The 15,718-nt window shown below is 50.4% G+C and overlaps 1 protein-coding gene across 2 annotated transcripts in view; it reads left to right on the plus strand.

The window, feature by feature from the left end:
- Positions 1-15,718, plus strand: part of nup160 (nucleoporin 160) — a 145,076-nt gene that overhangs the window by 61,245 nt on the left and 68,113 nt on the right. The window contains exons 20-23 of one of the 2 annotated variants that reach the window (XM_086007511.1): positions 300-459; positions 10,258-10,327; positions 12,069-12,167; positions 12,626-12,745. In XM_086007511.1, coding sequence (XP_085863637.1) covers positions 300-459; positions 10,258-10,327; positions 12,069-12,167; positions 12,626-12,745 — 449 coding nt within the window. The remainder of the gene's footprint in view (positions 1-299; positions 460-10,257; positions 10,328-12,068; positions 12,168-12,625; positions 12,746-15,718) is intronic. The other variant, XM_086007512.1, reaches the window with a different exon arrangement.

Below are 15,718 nucleotides of genomic sequence, written 5' to 3' on the forward strand. Positions count from 1 at the left end.
GCGGTTGGTTTCTCTCGTGTCGATGACTTGGTTTCTAACCCTGGTTAATATGGAGCGGTTGGTTTCTCTCGTGTCGATGACTTGGTTTCTAACCCTGGTTAATATGGAGCGGTTGGTTTCTCTCGTGTCGATGACTTGGTTTCTAACCCTGGTGAATATGGAGCGGTTGGTTTCTCTCGTGTCGATGACTTGGTTTCTAACCCTGGTTAATATGGAGCGGTTGGTTTCTCTCGTGTCGATGACTTGGTTTCTAACCCTGGTGAATGTAATCCTGATGAATTGCTGTCTCTGTTTTCCAGCCACCAGCCCACGGACAGTGGTGGAATTGTTCTACCAGAATGTGGCCAGAAAACACATCCTCTCCCGGCTATTGTCCCAGGCAAATAGTCCTTTAAACCAACCAGTGATCAACTGGACGCAGATTGGTATTGCCATTACCAACTACCTCCTACAGTATTTGTATCCTTTAAAATGACGCTGTGTACAGTACAGCAATGTTACTGTCTGTCTTCAACAACTTGCATGTTCACTGTAGGCAGTGTCTCATGGGAGAAGGGGACAGGCAGCAGTAGTGGAAGAGTTACGGGAAATGACCCAAAGAATGACTGAAGAGAGGTTTTGAGGAGACTTTTTAAACTGGAGAGAGAATTAGAGGGACAGAGAAGTTTAGGAAGAGAGTTAAAAAGAGTAGGGCTGAGGATGAAAACTCTTACCGTCAATGATGGGGCCAATACAGAAGAGGCAGAATTGGGCAACGAAAGGTTACAGAGGGATTTGTAAATGAGGATGAGGATTTTGAGCTCCAGTTGAGGGATGAGGAGCCAGTGAAGGTCTATGAGGAGGGTTATTGAACCAACGGGAGTTGTAAGATGAGATTTGGGTGCTGAATTTGTTTATTTTGGAGATCAGGAAGAGGGTGTTGGAGCAGTAGAATCTGGAGGGAAAGAGTTGGAGAAGGGTTTCATGGGCAGTAGAGGCGGGCGACACTGCAGAGCTGGAAGTAAGTGCTCAGTGATGATGGTGGGGTTTGAGACAGTTCAGGATCGAGCAGGACGCTGGGGCAGATGGGGGAGCAGAATGGGTTTGAGGACCAATGTACTGAGCTTCTGTCAAGGGTTGAATAAGATGCCTTTGGTTTTCCCTGTTCTCAGCTGGATGAGGTTCTGCCTCGCCCCATGCAAACAGTCGGATAACACACAGGTCGGTTAGGATTGTGGAGCTGTCTGTTGTCCAGATACTTGTGGCAGCTGACCTGGTGCCGACTGACGATGTCGCTGAGACGCAACACGTTAGTGGTCATGATCACAAAGGTTATTATTGGAGGTTATGACCAGTGCAGTCACGGTACTGTGAGCATGGCAATAGCCACACTGGGGATTCAGAGAGAATTGTGAGTCTGGAGCTGGGTGGTGATGTCTAATTCAAGGTTCTTGGAGCATGATTATAAAAAAGACTTTCATTTCTATAGCATCTTTCATGATGTCCCAAAGTGCTTTACAGTCAAAGAAACACTTCTGAAGTGTAGTCACTGTTGTAATGTAGGAAACACAGCAGCCAATTTGCACACAGCAAGCTCCCACAAACAGCAATGTGTTAATGACCAGATAATCTGTTTTAGTGATTTTGGTTGAGGGGTAAACATTGGCCAAGACACTGGGGAGAGCTCCCCTGCTGTTCTTTGAAATAGTGCTGTGGGATCCACCTGATAGCTGACGGGGCCTCAGTTTAATGTCTCATCTGAAAGACGGCATCTCTGACCGTGCAGCACTCCCTCAGTACATTCATATTTGGTCTCCCAGTGCGCAGAGGGGTCAGCGATCCTCTGAGTGGGTCTGTTCCTGGGGCTGGCTAAGTCATGTCCAGGATGCATAGGATCCACTGGGAAGGCCACTCTTTCGGGGCCTTGTTTGTGTCAGGGTGATCATGGAGAGAGATCCCACCGATATGTTTGAGGCCTTTTGTGACCGGTAGTTACTGCAGAATGATGCGCCATCAATTACTCAAAAGACTGAGGTAGAGCGAGTAACAATCAGGCTTTTATTAACGAAAGAATGAAGGTCTTGTCTCGAGTGGTCGACCCGTCCAGAATACTAAGGGACTGGGAGGTAGTCACTTATATACCTGGAATAGTGGGAGGAGTCAGCCGAGGCATGTCCAGACCTGTACCTAGTGGAATACACATACAGACACGGACAGGTATGACAGTGGTTTACCACATTCACCCCTTGTTTAAAAATGAGTCCGGCGGGGTGAAGTGTATTTAAAAGTTCGTGTATTGGAGCCTCTCCGGAGGTCTTGTCTGCCGCTGTGATCGACGTGGCGACGGCAGGGGTGGTAGAGCTTCCGGCGTCGCGTCCCGTGTAGGCTGGGGCCCTGGAGTGTAGTCCTCGTGGGTGACGGTCCAAGGCGAGCCGGCTGCTGGGGTTGGATATCGGGTCGTGGGGGGGGGGGTGGTAATGGGTAGTGGGTTACAGCGGTCCCCGAGGGTGCGAGGTCTCGTATGGAGACTGTGTCCTCCTGCCCGTCCGGGTACGCAATGTAAGTGTACTGGGGGTTGGCGTGGAGGAGGTCGACCCTCTCGACCAGGGGGTCCGTTTTATTGGCCCTCACGTGTCTTCTCAGTAGTACCGGCCCTGGGGACGTCAGCCATGGCGGTAACGATGTCCCCGATGTGGACTTCCTTGGGAAGACAAACATTTTCTCGTGAGGGGTGGCATTGGTGGCAGTGCAGAGCAGTGACCGAATCGAGTGGAGCGCATCGGGGAGCACCTCCTGCCAGCGGGAGGTCGGAAGGCCCCTAGACTTTAAGGCTAGTAGGGCGGCCTTCCAAACTCTTGCATTCTCTCTTTCCACCTGTCCGTTCCCCCGGGGGTTGTAACTGGTGGTCCTGCTTGTGGCTATACCCCTAACGAGCAGGTACTGGCGGAGTTCGTCGCTCATAAACGATGAGCCCCGGTCGCTATGGATATAGCTGGGGAAACCGAACAGGGTGAAGAGGCTGTTCAGACATTTAACGACCGTGGCACTGGTCATGTCCGGGCAGGGGATAGCAAACGGGAACCGGGAGTACTCGTCAATGATGTTGAGGAAGTACACATTGTGGTCGGAGGAGGGGAGAGGCCCTTTGAAATCGACGCTAAGGCATTCGAAAGGGCGAGTGGCTTTTATCAGGTGGGCTCTGTCTGGTCTATAAAAGTGCGGTTTGCACTCAGCGCAGACTTGGCAGTTCTTGGTCATGGTCCTGACCTCCTCGATGGAGTAAGGCAGGTTGCGGGCCTTGATGAAGTGGAAGAACCTGGTGACCCCCGGGTGGCAGAGGTCATTGTGGAGGGCCCTCAGCCTATCGATCTGCGCGCTGGCGCAGGTGCCACACGATAGGGCATCTGGGGGTTCATTGAGCTTCCCAGGCCGGTACAAGATCTCGTAATTGTAGGTGGAAAGTTCGATTCTCCACCTCAAGATCTTGTCATTTTTGATTTTGCCCCTCTGCTTGTTGTTGAACATAAAAGCAACTGAACGCTGGTCAGTGAGCAGGGTAAATCGTTTTCCGGCCAGGTAGTGCCTCCAATGACGCACAGCCTCCACGATAGCCTGGGCCTCCTTCTCGACCGCGGAGTGTCTGGTCTCCGGGCCCTGGAGGGTTTGTGAGAAGAATGCCACAGGTCTCCCCGCCTGATTGAGGGTGGCGGCCAGAGCGAAGTCGGACGCATCGCTTTCCACCTGGAAGGGGATGGATTCGTCCACTGCGTGCATGGTGGCTTTGGCAATGTCTTCCTTGATACGGTGGAAGGCTAAGTGGGCCTCTGCCGTCACGGGAAAAGAGGTGGACTTGATCAGCGGACGGGCTTTGTCTGCATAGTAGGGGACCCACTGAGCGTAGTAGGAAAAAAACCCTAGGCACCTTTTCAGAGCTTTTAGGCAGTGGGAGTTCCATAAGGGGACGCGTCCGGGTCGGGGCCGATGACCCCGTGTTCCACAACACAGCCAAGGATGGCGAGGCGGTCTGTGCAGAATATGCACTTCTCCTTGTTATATGTCAGGTTCAGGAGTTGGGCGGTGCGGAGGAATTTCTCGAGGTTTGCGTCATGGTCCTGCAAGTCATGGCCGCAGATGGTCACATTATCTATGTAAGGGAAAGTGGCCTGCAGCTCATTTTGATCGACCATCCGGTCCATCTCCCTTTGGAAGACGGAGACCCCGTTGGCAACGCCGAAGGGAACCCTACGGAAGTGATAGAGGCAGCCGTTTGCCTCAAAAGCAGTATACTGGCGGTCTTCAGGGCTGATGGGGAGCTGGTGGTACGCTGATTTCAGGTCAATGGTCGAAAAGACGCGGTACTGCGCGATCTGGTTGACCATGTCAGCTATGCGGGGGAGTGGGTAGGCGTCCAGCAGGGTGTAGCGGTTTATTGTTTGGCTGTAGTCGATGACCAGGCGTTGTTTCTCGCCGGTCTTAACGACCACAACCTGGGCTCGCCAGGGGCTGGAGCTGCCCTCAATAATCCCCTCCTTCAGGAGCCGTTCCACTTCGGTTTTGATGAAAACCCTGTCCCCGGCACTGTATCGCCTGCTCTTTGTGGCGATGGGCTTACAGTCGGGGGTGAGGTTAGCAAACAGTGGGGGGGGTGGGACTCTGAGTGTGGAGAGGTTGCATCTGGTGCGCGGCGGGCAATTTGGAGGCTGCTGGCTGCGGACTGTGAGTGGGGGGAGGGGGCCACCGTACGCCATTGTAACGCTTTTGAGGTGGCACTGGAAATCCAACCCCAGTAGAACGGCAGCGCAGAGGTCGGGCAGGACCAGGAGTTTAAAATTATTGAACACAGTCCCATCTACTACTAGTGTCACCACGCAGTAGCCGCCAATGTCCGCTGACTGGGACTTGGAGGCCATAGAAATCCGCTGGTGCGCAGGCAGGACTGGGAGAGAGCAACGCCGCACCGTGTCGGGGTGGATGAAGCTCTCTGTGCTCCCAGAGTCAAAAAGGCTGTTTATTGCATGGCCGTTTACCTTAACGTCCATTTTGGACCGAGCTAACTGGTGCGGCCTCGTTTGGTCCAGCGTCACAGAGGCCAGCGTAGGGGTCGGTGTGTCGCTGCGAGTATCAGATGGGGGGGGGTTGGCGGTCTGCTGCGTCCCGGCTGGTGTCCAAGATGGCGGCATCCATGATTCCCATGTGGCTGGAGTCGTCCAAGATGGCTGCTGCTGCGGTGGTTCGCACATGGCTGGGGAGGCCCATGATGGCGGCCCGCACGGCCCACACGCGGCGCTGTTGGGGGCCCAAGATGGCGGCTCGCACGGCCCACACACGGCGCTGCTGGCGTTCGGGGTGGCTTTGGCCTTGCAGACGCTGGCGTAGTGTCCCTTTTTTCCGCAGCCCGAGCAGGTCGCATTCTTTGCCGGGCAGCGCACTCTGGGGTGTTTGGCCTGGCCACAGAAGTAGCATTTCTGGCCTTGGGATACTGCTGTCTGGCTTTGGGACACTGCTGCGGTAGTTGGGCCGTGGCTGGGGTGGCACGGTGCTATGGGGCTGTCCTACCATGTCCCAGGTTGTCGTTCCCCGCGGCGTCCACGGTGCAGAGGAGTAGGCATCCATGCCCCGGAAGGCTGCGTCCAGCGTTAGTGCGATGTCGGAGGCTTTGTCGAGGGCGAGGTCACTCTGCTCCAGCAGTCGCTGTCGGGTGTAGTTGGACCTGTGGCCCGCTACGAAGGCATCCCGGATCAGTTCCTCCGTGTACTTAGTGGGCGTTACCGCCTTACACCCACAGGCCCGGCCAAGCACGGACAGTGCTTGGAGGTATTCCTCAGTCGATTCCCCAGGTTGTTGCTTGCGACTCCCCAGAAGGTGCCGAGCGTATACTTCGTTCACAGGGCACGTGTACTGGGTCTTGAGGAGCTGGAGGGCGGCTGTGTACGAGGTCGCGTCCCGGATGACTGAGTAAACTCGGTGGTTCACCTTGGAGAACAGGACAGACAGTTTGTCCGCATCCGTTTCGACCGCAGTGGAGGCAGTCAGGAATGTCTCGAAGCACGTGAGCCAGTGAGCAAACTTGGTGGAAGCGTCCGCTTCCCGACTGTCCAGGTCCAGGCATGCTGGTGTGAGGATCTTCTCCATTATAAAAAAATTTAGTTAATAAAATTGATGCGCCATCAATTACTCAAAAGACTGAGGTAGAGCGAGTAACAATCAGGCTTTTATAAACTAAAGAATGAAGGTCTAGTCTCGAGTGGTCGACCCGTCCAGAATACTAAGGGACTGGGAGGTAGTCACTTATATACCTGGAATAGTGGGAGGAGTCAGCCGAGGCATGTCCAGACCTGTACCTAGTGGAATACACATACAGACACAGACAGGTATGACAGTGGTTTACCACACAGAATATTGTCTATTTTATAAATCTGGTAACATCAGGAGGTAGTATAACTACTCGAGCCTTTCTAGAGTATTTATTGGTTTGGTGGCATTGGTTATACCCAAATGCCATTCTATTGGTCTATTTAAAAAAAAATGACACAGGCCAGTCAGCCCACCGTGTCTGCTGTACACTTCTGATATGGTTCTATGGATGGGTTTTTAATTTTCAGATCATTACACTGAGGTGCAAAGTGAAATGTGAGCATGATTTAACTGCAATCGTTTTTCGTGGAGAAGTTTGTAGCTACAATGTACCACTATTTGCAGTTCACTTTTATTATAAACGTGAGTAAACAACTGGTAAATCGGGTTTGAGGAGTGGTGCTAGTTTAAAACAATTATATACACCGAATTGGCTGCAAACATACAAATTACCAAGTACATCTCTGCTGATGTCCAGTCGCGCTTCTCAATTAAAGATGCAGTTCACAATGTGAGCTCCCAGGATACTGGCAGGACAGCAAGTTTCCGCTGAGCTTGTACCAGGGTATCTAACCAGCATCTGTAGATCCTGGGGTGGAACTGGATTTAATGTGGCCAATAAATCTGCAAGGGAGCGCTGGAGTTTGGCTAGCAGGATGCAGCACATCAGGAAGGCCCCTTCTTGGATATCAACCATGGCTCTTTGACCTCTGTCATAAGGTGGGTTCAAGCCCACATAATCTTGGTTGACATTTCACTGTAGTACTGAGGGAGCATTGGACTGTCAGAGGGTTGGTACTGAAGGAGCGCCTCACTGTCGGGGCAGTACTGAAGGAGCGCCGCGCTGTCGGGGCAGTACTGAGGGAGCATTGGACTGTCAGAGGGACAGTACTGAAGGAGCGCCGCGCTGTCGGGGCAGTACTGAAGGAGCACCGCGCTGTCGGGGCAGCACTGAAGGAGCGCCGCGCTGTCGGGGCAGTACGGAAGGAGCGCCGCGCTGTCGGGGCAGTACTGGAGGAGCGCCGCGCTGTCGGGGCAGTACTGAAGGAGCGCCGCGCTGTCGGGGCAGTACTGAAGGAGCGCCGCGCTGTCGGGGCAGTACTGAAGGAGCGCCGCGCTGTCGGGGCAGTACGGAAAGAGCGCCGCACTGTCGGGGCAGTACTGAGCGAGCGCCGCACTGTCGGGGGAGCAGTACTGAGCGAGCGCCGCACTGAGGGAGCGCCGCACTGTCGGAGGGGCAGTACTGAGGGAGCGCCGCACTGTCGGAGGGGCAGTACTGAGGGAGCGCCGCACTGTCGGAGGGGCAGTACTGAGGGAGCGCCGCACTGTCGGAGGCAGTACTGAACTGACACTCGCTGCTGTACTGAGGAAGTTTTTGCAGGCGTGGAGACGGACCACTGTGGCGAGGGAAGAGTTACCCAGGTGAAAATATACCCCAACAATGGGTCGGTAGTTTGAAGGGGGAAAGGAAAAGGGTGGAAAATTGGCAATAAAATATAAAAATTGAAGGTGTCCCCATTGAGTACAATAAAAGCATGTGGATAAGGTGTAGTGTAACTTCAGTTATATGCCTTAAATAACCTCCGCGCTTCTTAGCAGCTTGAGTCCGTCCCCCCCTTGCTCTTTTCAGTTCTTTGAGTCTCCTTAGAGCTCTAATTTCTGGCATCAACCTTTTTCTCTTCTAACTCTTTCCATGATGCTAAGCAGTCAACTTCCTTTCTCCTCTGGTTCACAATAACATGTTTCGAGTATGCACGAGTATAGTGGCGTATACGGAACAGACTTTATTGATGTACAGTAAAGATGATCGGTCTTTAACTGTATACAGAGAGTGGATATTCGGTTTCTGTATCTTTCAAGTACACTCTGCCAAACTTTTGAAAGCCATCATCCTTTATACACCATATTTTGACTACATTAAAGGAAAATGTCACAGATATGCCTGTATGATGTATCTATTTCCCAAATCCTTTGAAAACAGAATATCCATGTAAACAGTTGGCAATTGTTTTCCTCACTTTCCCCTACACGAGACTTCCTGACGTAACATTTGCTAGCATCTTGGAAGTAATAACTGTACCAACTGCTATCTATCTAATGGATTCTTACTACCATTGTTTATTACCCTAAAGTGAAACCACTCATGGCTGACGTCATTGCTAACACTTATTCCCTTACACAAGCACTTTACATCTCAGAAAACAAGCAATGCCTTGCTTTTACCACACTTCAAAGTCATCCTGTTTATATCTTGGGAAGCCTGTTAATCCAAGATACAAAGAAATTTGACTGTTGACCCTTAACTCCCCAAGATGTCCAACACACTTCAGGGTAGGGTCCATTTAGTGAAAATGGTCGGTTTGCTCTTTGTAACCAGATGCATTTAATTAGCTTTTATCTTCCGGTTCCGTGATGATCTATAATTCAAACACATACACTGGACATTTACGTAGGGTTGAAATTCCTCATTGAATGAATTTCTAAACTTTGAAAATGAACAGCAGCAAGAGATCCTCTGTTACTAAAGCCTTGGAGTGAGTTTCCCTCACTGGCCAATCTGAGTTTGTTGCTAATAGACATTCGGGGAGGTGTTGAGTGTTCAGACCAGTACAGTCTACAGACTTTTCAGATACATTGGGGTAACTCAGATTTATTTTATAAAATGAATTCATGATTAACATTGCCTGGGCCCTTTTGTTCACACTTACCACAAATCAAAGTGATTATTGTGCAGAATGCACTGCATTGCCTGAAAGAGTGGAAGCAGATTCAGTAATAACTTTCAAAAGGGAATAGGATATATACTTGAAGGGGAAAGTTTTGCAGGCCAAGGGGAAAGAGCATGGGAATGGGACTAATTGGATAGCTCTTTCAAAGAGCTGGCATAGGTACAATGGGCCGAACGGCCCCCTTCTGCGCTATGCCATTCTATGAAGGGAGTGTGAAGACCTCTCGGTCATGACTTGTGGTTCATGTTGAGATGAATGTAGTTTTTGGTAAGACTTGGTTGAATATGCTTTTATCGCCATTCTAATGCCTCGTGTCTGCTGGGCTCAGTTGGTAGCACTCTCTCCTGAGTCAGAAGGTCGTGGGGTCAAACCCCACTCCAAGAGTTGAGCGTGTGATCTAGGCTGATACGATACTTCATGCAGTGTTTGTGGAGTGCTGTATTCTTGGTGTCATCTATCGAATAGACACTAAACCAAGGGCCCATCTGTGGATGTTAAAGATCCCATGGCACTATTTCAAGAGTGGGAGAGTTCTCCCAGTGTCCTGAACTATATTCTTTCCGCAACTGACCACCAAAAACATTAGTTGGTCATTTGTTCATTTGCTGTTTATGGGACCTTGCTTTGTACTGATAGACAGCTGCGTCTGCCTATGTACCAACAGTAACTACACTTAAAAAGCAATTAATTGGCTGTAAAGTGCTTTGTAGCATCCTGTGGGCAAGTGATCTATAAATGCAAGCTTTTTTTTCCCCCTGTGTGGCTTACGTCTGTCCTTGAGCCTTTCTAAGCTATATTTATCCTTCTCTCCAGTCTGTTTGCTCTCCCTGTGTCCTGGCTTGGATGCTCCAAGGAGGCATGTGTGTGGTTGGTTGTCTGGCTCTTTGTGGGTTTCCTGACCTCATGACAGCGAAGCCACGGAGAATGGGTGCTCGGCAAAGTGAAACGCTCTATCCGCTCAATTGAAATAGCTCCCTGTAGTTGTGCAGCTGGCCACAGATTCCCTACTTGGTCCTGGTGTGTAGTGTGTCTCACTTTCCTTCAGTGCCCCGTCAGCGTGACCTTTCCCTCAGTGCCCCGTCAGCGTGACCTTTCCCTCAGTGCCCCGTCAGCGTGACCTTTCCCTCAGTGCCCCGTCAGTGTGACCTTTCCCAATGATCTCAGGCACCCCCATTCTTCCTTAACTGCTACTCAGGTGGGCAAGTAACACCAGTTTTCTGTTTCCAGAGTTTCTCATGGGACACTGCCAGTATATACAGCTCCAGGTAGGTAGTGCTTACTGCTTTTGACGTGTATTTGCTTGTGACTTTTGTGGCTCTCAATGTAATAAAGCGTAAAACCTCATTCTGAAAGGGTGGTTTCACTGTAATAATTTGTCGTGAGGAGCTCTTGTTTCAGTTTTGCTCCAGCTGGGCAGTCCTGTGGAAGGCTGGTCATATTGTCTCATATTCTGCCGTAGATTCCCACACCATCCCTTGTCCACTGTTGTGAATAACTGCTGTCTGGGGTGAAGGAACGGTGATATACTTCCAAGTCAGGTTGGTGTGTAACTTGGAGGTGGTGGTGTTCCCATGTACCTGCTGCCCTTGTAGGTGGTAGAGTTAGCGGGTTTGGGAGGTGCTGTCGGAGAATCTTTGGCGAGTTGCTGCAGTGCATCTTGTAGATGGTACACACTGCAGCCACGGTACGCCGGTAGTAGAGGGAGTGAATGTTTAAGGTGGTGGATGGGGTGCCAATCAAGCGGGCTGCTTTGTCCTGGATGGTGAGTGATTCATCAGTTGAGGGAGGGTGGTAGGTTTCCATGCTTGACCTGAAGCCATGAGACTTCATGGGGTCTGGAGTCAAGGTTGAGGACTCCCAGGGCCACTCCCTCCCGACTGTATACCGCTGTGCCGCCACCTCTGGTGAGTCTGTCCTGCCGGATGGCGATGGAGCAGTCTGGGACGTTGGCTGAAAGGTATGATTCTGTGAGGCTGTAGCTTGACTAGTCTGTGGGACAGCTCTCCCAATTTTGGCACGAGTCCCCAGATGTTAGTGAGGAGGAATTGCAGGGTCGACTGGGCTGGGTGTGCCGTTGTCGTGTCCGAAGCTGATGCCAAGGCTGATGCCGGTTGGTCCGTCAGTTTTATTTTTATTCGTAGCGGTTTGTTACAACTGAGTGGCTTGCTGGGCCACTTCAGAGGGCAGTGAAGAGTCAGCCAACTTTGGGTCTGGAGTCTCACATCGGCCAGATTTCCTTCCCTAAAGGACCAGATGGGTTTTTACAACAATCTGATAGTTTCATGGTCACCAGATTAAACTAACTGAATTCCCCAGCTGCCATGGTGGGATTTGATCTCCCATCTTGGGATCATTAGTCCAGGCCTCTGGTTTACTAGTCCAGTAACCACTATGCTACCGTTCCCTTACTGCAGATTGGGGCACACTGAAGTGTGCGAGTGGGATCTGTGGGCGTGTGGAGGGCCGCTGTTGTGGGGTTGATGCCGGATTTTTTTTTCTAATGTTTCAGTCCAGCAGAAGTTCTGATGAATGATAATGTTTGCAAGGAAAGTACTGATTGTAACATCTGTATCACACCCTCCTACCGGCAGGAGGATGTTAAAATGTGACACATTTACATTACCTATGTGTAGTGGTCCAGTGATTCCCCGGCCTCTAACCCCACTTCACCTGGGGACTACACATGATCTGACTCCTCGTTTGCAGTGTTACAGATGATGAACTGGTTTGCCGTATGTTTATTGAGACATGATCTGCAGTTCGTTAACACAATTCTGGTATGCATGGCTGTGAATTGAGTCAGGTAGTTCTGTGCCTAACTTGTGCTACTCCCAGTTGATGCAGTGAATAGAGCCAAGGCTAACTCTACAAGCTGGTCTGTGTTGTGACTGAGAGCTCGAATCTGAGCCTACTCTGACCATTCCCTATCTCCTGATGTTGCAATGCTTCATGTTGTTTAATTAGACTGTTGTCACTAGCCACGTGCACACTCTCTCATTTTTAAAGGAATACGTGCGTCTGCTGCAGCCCTGGTGTGAGGTTAATGTCGGCTCGCGGCGGTTTGTGCTGGGACAGTGTTACCTGGTCACAGGGGAAGGACACAAGGTAAGATTGCGATGAGGATGGAGGGCAAGCAACATTCTTTCAGGTCGTCCTATTAATGCTTTCAGCACCTGCAATCGTCACTTTAATTGAAAGTCACTTGTTACTTTCAGCAATGAACTTTCCTCCTTCTATCTCGTGTCACTTTTCAAAAAAAGCCTTACATGCTCAGACTCCTGAAGTAGACCAACAGCCGCTCACTCCTGATGCTGATGTTTCAGACTGGGTGCAGGATCTGTGTACTGAAGCTGGGTCTGTGAGCAGACACACTGTGGGATGGGGGTCTGTGTTGAAGCTGGGTCTGAGCAGACACACTGTGGGATGGGGGTCTGTGTTGAAGCTGTGTCTGTGAGCATTCCCTTCTAATAGGTACAAGGTGCCGGGAGCTGATTCTAAGCCCTGGCCTGTTCTGTCGGTGTTGCTGGTTTTGCGACATGTCCATGTCATTGCTTCTTTCCCAGGCTCTGGATTGTTTCTGTGATGCTGCCGCAGCAGTGGGGAGGGAGGAATTCCTGGACAGACTGATCAAAGTGGAGGACGAGGAAGCTGCCTCCAATCCCAGGGTGCAGTATTACAATAAGGTGCGTACTGTGGAGTTGGTGAAAGTGGGCTGTAATTTGGATACAAGGACAGGACGGAGTTGGGCCCTAGTTAGGCAACAAGGTAACCTAAAAATGTCGTGGTTCTTCCTGCCCGCAACTCTTACTTCCTCTGGTCACTTTTCCCCCCCACAGTAGATTAGTCTGTTAACGTTTTGCTGTGTGGACTGTCACGATTACACGCTCTAACCCCGGCTGGCGTGTGGAGTTGTCGTTGGAAACAATGTGAAAGATGGCAACACGCTCTGCCCCCCAGCAGGTGTTTTGGGGTCTTTTCACCCGAGCAGCACCCCATTTTTGCTGATTTTCAGATGTTTTTGTCTCTCCATTTATCAGCTGTCCAAAACCAATTTTCCAGGGAACTTTTGTAAGAGTTTCTATTGTAAGTAAAGATATTGGAAACATGAAATAATCAACTGCTGCAAATTACCACGGAAGTGTTAAAATGTATAAGTACGGCTCCAGTAGGCTATTGGATAAGGCACTGGTCGAACCCACCTATGTGAACTTCAGAAATAACAACAGAAAATGCTGGAAAAACTCAGCAGGCCAGGCAACATATGTGGAGAGAGAAATAGAGTCAACGTTTCGGGTCGAAACCCTTCTACAGAACTGAGAGAAAAGGCAGGAAATGAAACAAAAGGCAGTTTGGGGGCTGGGAAATGGGGGAGGGGATGAAAGAAGAGACATTGAGAGATATTCAAGGTGAGACGAGATGGTAATAGGACAGGTAAAGAAACAGACAATGGCCCGAAATGAAGTGTGAAATGCGCTGGCAGAGTGAAAGACAGCTGCCGTGTGGGAGAGAGAGGTAAAAGGAAAATCACAAACCAAAAGTGTGAATAAAAAATAATAGGGGCCGAGGTTATGATCTGAAACTGTTGAACTCGATATTGAGTCCGGAAGGCTGTAAAGTGCCGAATCGGAAGATGAGGTGCTGTTCCTCGAGTTTACGTTGAGCTTCCGAAGAACAATGCAAGAGGCCGAGGACGGTGAGGTCTGACTGGGAATGGAACGGTGAATTGAAATAACAGGCGACCGGAAGCTCGGGGTCACCCTTACGGACTGAACGGAGGTGTTCCGCAAAGCGGTCACCCAATCTGCGTTTGGTCTCCCCAATGTAGAGGAGACCACATCGTGAGCAGCGAATACAGTATACTAGATTGCAAGAAGTACAAGTAAATCGCTGTTTCACCTGGACAGTGGGTCAATAACCTATCCCCAGAGATGGAGACGGAAAAGTCGAGGAAGGGAAGGGAAGATTCGGAGATGGACCATGTGAAGGTGAGGGAAGGGTGGAAATTGGAGGCAAAGTGAATGAAATTGTCTAGTTCAGGGCGAGAGCAGGAAACGGCACCGATACAGCCATCAATGTACCGGAAAAAAGGTGAGGGAGGGGACCCGAGTAGGACTGTAACAAAGAGTGTTCCACATATCCCACGAAAAGGCAGGCATAGCTAGGACCCATGCGGGTACCCATAGCAACACCTTCCATTCTCCCAGTTTCTCCGTACCCGCTGCATCTGCTCCGACGATGCCACCTTCCACACCAGTGCTTCCGACATGTCTTTTTCCTCAACCGAGGATTCCCCTCTACCGTGGTTGACACAGCCGTCGACCAGGTCCGTTCTATCTCCCGCACTTCAGCCCTCACCCCTGCCCCTCCCTCCCGGAACCACGATCGGGTTCCCCTTGTCCTCACCTTTCACCCCACCAGCCTCCACATTCAACGGATCATCCTCCGCCATTTCCACCACCTGCAACGTGATCCCACCACCAAACGCATCATCCCCTTTCAGCATTTTGTAGGGACCGCTCCCTCCGAGACACCCTAGTCCACTCCTCTATCACCCCCAGCACCCCTTCCTCTTCGCCCGGCACCTTCCCGTGCAAGTGCAGGAGATGTAACACCTGCCCATATACCTCCCCCCTTCCCACTGTCCAGGGCCCCAAACACCCCTTCCAGGTGAAACAGCGATTTACATGTACTTCTTGCAATCTAGTATACTGTATTCGCTGCTCACGATGCGGTCTCCTCTACATTGGGGAGACCAAACGCAGATTGGGTGACCGCTTTGCGGAACACCTCCGTTCAGTCCGTAAGGGTGACCCTGAGCTTCCGGTCGCCTGTCATTTCAATTCACCATTCCATTCCCACTCTGACCTCTCCGTCCTCGGCCTCTTGCATTGTTCCACGGAAGCTCAGCGTAAACTCGAGGAACAGCACCTCATCTTCCGATTAGGCACTTTACAGCCTTCCGGACTCAATATCGAGTTCAACAACTTCAGATCATAACCTCGGCCCCTATTATTTTTTATTCACACTTTTGGTTTGTGCCTTTTCCTCTTTTACCTCTCTCTCCCACATGGCAGCTGTATTTCACACTTCATCTAGAGCCATTGTCTGTTTCTTTACCTGTCCTATTACTATCTCGTCTCGCCTTGAATATCTTAATGTCTCTTCTTTCATCCCCTCCCCCATTTCCCAGCCCCCAAACTGCCTTTTGTTTCATTTCCTGCCTTTTTTCCTCAGTTCTGTAGAAGGGTTTCGACCCGAAACGTTGACTCTCCTCTCCACGGATGTTGCCTGGCCTGCTGAGATTTTCCAGCATTTTCTGTTGTTATTTCAGATTTCCAGCATCTGCAGTATTTTGCTATCGTATGTGAACTTCAGGCTTGACAAACACGGCATTGAATAATTTTTAACCTAATCGTAACCATTTTTCCTGTTCCTTACAAAAAAAAATGTAAAAATAGAATTTACTATTTTTCTAGCTTTTAGGGTGAGTGTGTTTGTACTCATGTTCACAAAAACTCTTTTTGTTATATCTAACTGGAGCTATTGGGACACCCAGTGCAAGTTGACACTGTACTTTCTTTCTGCCTCTTGTAGGAGATGTGTAATTGCTGCTCGTGTCTCATTATCTATAGATCTGTCGATCGTGTATTGACCAT

This window comes from Somniosus microcephalus, chromosome 15 (assembly GCF_052327205.1).
Source record: "Somniosus microcephalus isolate GS21.2 chromosome 15, FLI_Smic_1.0, whole genome shotgun sequence".
Taxonomy (NCBI): Eukaryota; Metazoa; Chordata; class Chondrichthyes; order Squaliformes; family Somniosidae; genus Somniosus; species Somniosus microcephalus.